At 64.1% G+C, this 6,572-nt stretch overlaps 1 protein-coding gene across 1 annotated transcript; it reads left to right on the top strand.

The window, feature by feature from the left end:
• Positions 1-209: 209 nt before the first annotated feature.
• LOC310881791 (noggin-2-like) lies at positions 210-2,977 on the top strand. Its single transcript, XM_083799510.1, has one exon. It carries the CDS (start codon positions 1,302-1,304, stop codon positions 1,953-1,955), a length of 654 nt encoding a protein of 217 aa, XP_083655636.1. The 5' UTR covers positions 210-1,301; the 3' UTR covers positions 1,956-2,977.
• The last annotated feature ends 3,595 nt before the right edge of the window (positions 2,978-6,572 follow it).

Genomic DNA, 6,572 nt, shown 5'->3' with positions numbered 1-6,572 from the left:
CGGGGGGCGGCGACCCGGTCCCGGCTCCCGCGGGCGGGGGGCGCGGGGCCTCGTGCGGGACCGGGGCGGCGGGGCCGGGGAGGGGCGGGGCGGGCGGGGGGCGGCGGTGCCGGTGCCGCGGCGAAAGTGACAGCGGGGGCGGGGCGGCCGCGCGCCGGGCGCGTATTTAACTTGGGCGGCGGGCGGCGCGCGGCAGTGCGCGGCGGGCGGGCGGCGGCGCGGAGCGGGGCGGCACGGCACCGAGCGGCACCGAGCGGAGCGGAGCCGAGCCGAGCCGAGCCGAGCCGAGCTGAGCTGAACTGAACCGAGCCGAGCCGAGCCGAACCGGGCCCCGCCGGGCTCCGCGGAACCGCGCCGCGCCGGGCCAGGCGCCGGAGCTGCCCCGCGGCTGGATGCGCTGAGCACCGCGGGGCCGAGCGGGCCCCCCGAGCGGGACGGCAGCATGGGCCGCCGGGGGTGCTGAGCGCCGCCCGCCGTCGCCGAGGAGCCGCCAGGGACCGCGCCGGGAGCCGGGGCGCGCCGCCTCGCCTCGCCTCGCCGCGCCGCTGCCGGGGAGCCCCCCGCCGAGGATGCCCCGGGGGGCCGCGGGCCGCCCCAGCCGCCCGCTATGAGGAGGAGCCCGGCCGGGCCGCGGGCGCTGCCGCCGCCGCCCGCCGCCGCCTGAGCCCCGCGCCCCGGCGGTGCCCGCGCAGGCGGCGCGGCGCAGGGGCCGCCCGAGCGGGCCGCGCCGCCGTGACCCTCCTCCCCGCCCCCTCGGCCGGCTCGCCCGGCTATAAAGGAGGGTTTTATTCTCGGGCTCCGGTCTCACGCCAAACCCTGTCACACCGTCTAGACAAGCTGTCGTGGGGCTCAGCCCAGCTGTCACCATGGCGATGGAGACGAGTCCGCTGTGAATTTTGGGGGGGAGAGCGCGAGCGAGCGAGAGCGGCGGCGGAGGAGGAGGAGGAGGAGGAGGAGGAAGGCTCGGCTGCCGCCGTGCCCTGCCCCGCCGCCGCCCGCGGGGGAGGCACGGACCCCCCGGCGCTCTCGGCCGCGGCTGGAGCCGGCCCGGCGGGGAGCCCCGGGGAGCCAGCGGCCGCGCAGCGAGCCTCAGATGCGTCTGTCACACAACCCCGGCCGAGCTATTTAAAGTAACGGGCCTCGCCGGACTTTGTCTCTGCCTATTTATGAGTCCCCGGGAGCCGGCAGGCGCCGCCGGGCAGCGCTAGGAGCCGAGCCCGCAGCGCCAGCCCCGCGGGGAAGCCAGCGCCGAGCCGGGGCGGCGGGGCCGGCCGCCGGGCCGGGCCGGGCCCGCCCGGAGCATGACGGCGATCGGGGCGCTCCTGCTCTGCTCCTGCCTGGGGCTGCTGCGGCCGGGCGGCGGGCAGCCCTTCCTGCGGCTGCGGCCCTCGCCCAGCGACAACCTGCCCGTCAAAGACATCGTGGAGCACCCGGACCCCGAGTACGACCCCAAGGAGCAGGACCTGGACGAGCGGACTCTGCGCAAGAAGCTGGGCAGCCATTTCGACCCCGGCTTCATGGCCGTGGCCGTGCCGGGCCCCGCCAACGCCTCGGGCGCCGAGGCGGCGGCGGCGGCGGCGGCGGGGCGGGCGCGGGGGGCGCTGCCCGCGGAGCTGCGGCGGCTGGAGCTGGGCGCACCGCCCCACGGGCCGCGCCTGCGGGTGGGCAAGAAGGCGCGGCGGAAGGTGCTGCAGTGGCTCTGGGCGTACACCTACTGCCCCGTGCTCTACACCTGGAAGGACCTGGGCGTCCGCTTCTGGCCGCGCTACATCAAGGAGGGCAACTGCTTCGCCGAGAAGTCCTGCTCGCTGCCCGAGGGCATGTTCTGCAAGCCCGTCAAGTCGGTCACCAAGACCTTCCTGCGCTGGCACTGCCAGGGCTGGTCCAGCCAGAAGTACTGCACCTGGATCCCCGTGCAGTACCCGCTCATCTCCGAGTGCAAGTGCTCCTGCTAGCCGCCGGCCCGGCACGGCTCGGCTCGGCCCGGCCCGGCTCGGCACGGCCCCGCCGCCCGGGCGCCGGCCCCGCCGCCTCCCTCGGCCCCTTGCACTGGTTTCTTTTTTCGTTTGGATGTTTCGTGGTTTTTTGCCGCCCCCCTCCCCTCCGGGGCGCCGGGGGAGGGGAAGGGGGGGGGGGGGGGGGAGGAACCGTTTTTTGACTTATTTTAATGTTATTTTATTTGAAAGGGGGAAAAGCGAACCCAGGAACTGCAGGGCAGGCCAAAGGCACAGTAAAGCACTACAATCAGATGTCTATTTTTATACGTATATAGCCTTCTAACAAAAGGAAAAAAAAAATAAAAAATAATAAAAAAAATACCAGTCGTGTAAATAGAGAGATTTTAAAGGAAAGGGGGAAAATTGCAGCTGTTTTTTATTATTATTATAATTATTATTGTTATTATTATTATTTTAAAAACATAGGACCACATTTTAAACCTGTCCCCACAGAACCTGAGCGCTTCCCTGCTGAAGGGAAGGGCAGAAATTTCCTGTAAAGATGATTTTAACAAAAGGAAAAGGAGGGGAAAAGAAAAAAAAAAGAATGAAAGAAAGAACGGCAGCATCCCTGAAGACCGTTGTTTCCCTGTGCTGTATTTTTTTTCCGTCTTCTTCAGACCTTGTCACTGGTGTTTCAACTAATTCGCCAAGCTCTCTAGGTTTTTTTTTTTTTTAAGTGTATATCAATTAATTAAGGAGGAAATTTTAAAGAAAAGTACAAATCTATGAAAGAGTGGAATCGTTTTGTTGTGTGGGAATACATATAGTCATGTAGAGATGTTAAAGGAAATTTTCTGTGTACAGTTTATTTATTTTTAATGTTTGTGTATAGGAAAAAAAAAAAAAAGAAGCTAGAGATTATGCCAGAAACTATTGGAAATGTTTACTTGAATATTCCTTTAAAAACATATCAATGTAAATATGAGCTATCACTGATCAAAACATTTTTAGCAATAAACTCTATCTTTGAAGAAAAACCTTGCGCTGCGGCCGGCTCGGTGGGAGCCCAGCGGAGTCGGGCTCTTGCTGGGCGCAGGTGATGACCACGGGGCCACGGCCGGGCCACGCAGACGCGGAGCAGCGAGAGGCCGCGGGGCTGCCGGAGCTGCTCCGGGCTGCGCCTCCCAGGGACCCCACTCCGGGTCCTTTTTGCCTCGGTAACCTGTCAGGGCGAGAAAAGCCAGGAGAGAAGCGGCTCGTGATGTGCACAGGAGCTGCGGTGCCCCAGACAAGAGGTACCATCCGAAGCCTTTGGGAGATGCCCGCTCTGTGTCGCCCGCCCTGCGTTCCCGCGTGCTCCACGGCTCACGGATCCAGCTCTCCCGCTGGCGGAAGAAATGGGAGAGGCTCCCAGCCCGGCCACCAAAGCAGCTGACGCAGCTCCGTGGCCCCCTGCTTTAGGACGAACGCCCCTCCCGGCTGCAGCCCCCCAACGCAGCAGGGAAGGATGGAGACGAGTCCCGTGCCTGCTGCAACGGAGCCATGGGGCCAGCACCTCCCTGGCGGCACGGCGCAGGGGTCAGGAGGAAACACCCATCCTGCCAGGGCGCTGCGTGCCACCAGCGCTTGGCCCCGCTCTCCCACGGGAGCTCCCGGAGCCCCGTGCCGCCCTGGCAGCCAGGACGGCCCGGCAAGGCCAGCGGGGAGGAGGCCGGCACCGCTCCGGGCGCTCTGGCCGCAGGGAGATCTGTCGCAGGCCTTGGAGCGGGGCCCTGACACGCTGCCAGGCGTCTCCCTGAGTGCTCCGCGTGGGCTGTCGGTGGCGAGAGGAAGGTCGGGCCGTTCTCTCCGGTGTCTGAAATGTGCCCAGCATCCCCCCCCCAGGAACAAATCTCCGCCAAGGACCTCCTGGCGCAGGTCCCTCTGGTGAGCCTGCCTGGGGCCGGTGAGGCCTGGGAGGTCACACGCAGAAGGAGAGAGGCTGAAACAGGGAGAGCAAGAGGGAGAGGGTTTCTCTAGCGGGCAGAGGCGCTGGTCGGAGGCGAGAGGGGCACGAATGCCCAGAAGCCGATGTCCCCGCGGAGCCGGCAGCTGTCCCTGCGCTGGGGGCAGGCTGGCCTTCCCGCCTGGTTGTCCGCAAGGGAGCGGGGAAGGGGGGATGCGGAGGGCAGGGTGGAAGGGAGACCTCGCGACGGCAATGTGCAAAACATCAGGGGCATTTGGGAGAGGAAGGGGAAAGCTCATTTTGCAAGAGGAACAACATCTGTGGTGTGGGGGCCGAACATCTGTAGGAGGGAGCATGGGGGGAGGGCATTCTGGGAAAATATTTCTGACATAATCCCAACAGTATCTGGTGTGTTGGGATTTGGTTACAAATGGCCCTCTAACGTCTTTGTGCGTTTTGTTCTGCTGGTTCCAGGGGCACACAGAGACCCCTGCTTTGTGCTAACCTGGGAAATAAACCATTCGCTGGACTCAATGGCTGAGTTCAGTTGTGTGGGGAAGGGGGGTGGGAGCGGGGAAGGAGAGATTTGTGTGAACTCCACAGAAAACCAGCCTGAAAGCCTCCGTGCCATGTGCTGGCGGGAGGAGGGGGCCGCCTGCATCCCTGGGGAACGTGCGGTGGTCCCGCTCGAGACAACCGCCTGTCTGGGGGCAGAAGCGAGAGCGCCGAGCGCCGAGGAGCTTGGCACCCTCTGCAGGCCGTGGGCAGGGGCCGGGGGGGTGCGGGCCACCAGGGGGCACGGGCCACCGGGGGGCACGGGCCGGCTCACCCAGAGCAGCCGCGGTGCCGGGACACCCGGCGCCCTCGTGCCGCTGCGCCGCCTGCTCGGCTGCCCGGGGAGGCGATGAGTCGGACGTGCGACGGCTGGGCCGTGGGCGTGATGGCTTTGCCCCGTCTGCCGAGCCTCAAAGGAGCGAAAGACAAAGGGGAATGAGCCTGGCCCTTTGGTGCGGTTGCTTCATTGTCTCCCCAAGCTGCTTGTGATTAAGGGACAGGCTGGAGGGGAGAGGGGGCAGAGCGGGCCTCCGTGAGACCCGAGATGCGGTGGGTGCCAGCTCTGCAGACATGGGTCTTTCCCCCCACACTTTGGGGTGGTGGCCCTGGAGACGGGCCTGGAGCGCCGGGGGTGGGTGGCGTCCTGTAGGTTGGGTCGCGCTTGTCATCGTGTTGGCAAGAGAAGTGCACGTCCGTGGCCACACACGTGCAGGCGTGATCACACCCGCTGCCGGGTGCCCAGCTGGTCCCTCTGGTCACCCGGCTCCTCACGAGCTTGCAGGGTGATGCTGTCCTTGCCCCGGGAAGCCGCTTGCTTTGCAGTCCGTCCCCTTTCCCTGCTCCACGTGGTGTGTCTACCTCCAGACCTGCCGTCCCTGCCAGCTGCTCCCCTGCACCACTTCCCGCTCCCCCTGCTCGGGCAGGGGCTGCAGTCACGAGCACAGACCACAATTTGAAAGGACATTTGCAGTAGCAGCGACCACGGTGCAGCATTTGGGAGGTTCAGCAGCTCACAGCTTAACCCTGTCTTCTTTGGGCAGGGCAGGGCACGTGGCAGAGGAGGCTCCATGGGACCCGGCAGCTGTCCCAGGCATGCCTCCACCACCACGGCAGGGAAGCACGGGCAGCTTTTCCCTGCACGGCCAGCACCGCCTGAAACTCACCCACTGGGGCTGTGCCAGGCAGCTCCTGTGGTTGGATCACCTTTGGATCTTTCTCCCCTCGTAGTCCCCACCAAGGCCAGCTTGGAGCAGAGAGCCCCTCTTGGGTCTGCCAAGGTTGCCATCACCGCTTCCATGTGTCAAGGCCACTCTGCCACCAAGCGAGTGGCTTTTCCACTGCTTGAGCCTCAGGTTTAGATGACCCCAGCCGCAGGCATAGATTTGTTTGTCATGTGAGAGAGTGAGAGCTCAGGACAGCTTCTGACATTTGAATCAGTGGCACAGAGGACTTTTCCTTCACCTTTCACATCCTGTTTGACTTTGGCACCAGCAGCAGATTAAATCTCTTATCTCCATTACCAAAGTCTACTTCATCCCATGTTCCTGTGCCATCCTGCCCCTCTTTAGCTCTGGTCCATGCAGATCCTTCCCTAGCTGTGGCCAGTCTCTAGCAACACCGCTTCTGTCGGCACGCTGGCTCTGCCAGGCTGACCCAGATTCACAGGGCCAGAGCTTTCAGGCATCTAATGCCAACTCTTGAGATATCTGACTCAGGCCGGGTGATGATCTAAGCCTATCACTCATCATTCCTAGAAAGGCAGGCTCACGGTCTGCAGGGAATAACTGGCCTCCTCACATTTTCAAGCTCAGACTGAAGTGGGACTTTCCTCAACGTGCGTAACCATGCTTTTTCTCCCCTCCTCTCCCCGTGTGAATGTTTGCTGCCGGTCACCTTTACAGCCAGGCACGGCCACCAGCAGCTGCCGGGGAAGGACGGACTCCTGGCACACCTGCTCAGCCCACCGCAAGTCCCTGGCAAGCTGGTGCGAGCAGTGCTGGGTGTGGGACCTGCTTCCTCCTGGCACCCCAGCCCCTTCTGTGTCCCCACGCTGACAAACATAGGACACCACTGATGCTGTCAGTGTCATTACCGGCGGGCTGGAGCACACGGGCGGACAGATGGCCTCACAG

The sequence above is a fragment of the Anser anser genome, assembly GCF_964211835.1.
Source record: "Anser anser genome assembly, chromosome: 15".
NCBI classification, from domain to species: Eukaryota; Metazoa; Chordata; class Aves; order Anseriformes; family Anatidae; genus Anser; species Anser anser.
This window is presented reverse-complemented; position numbering and strand designations above follow the sequence as displayed.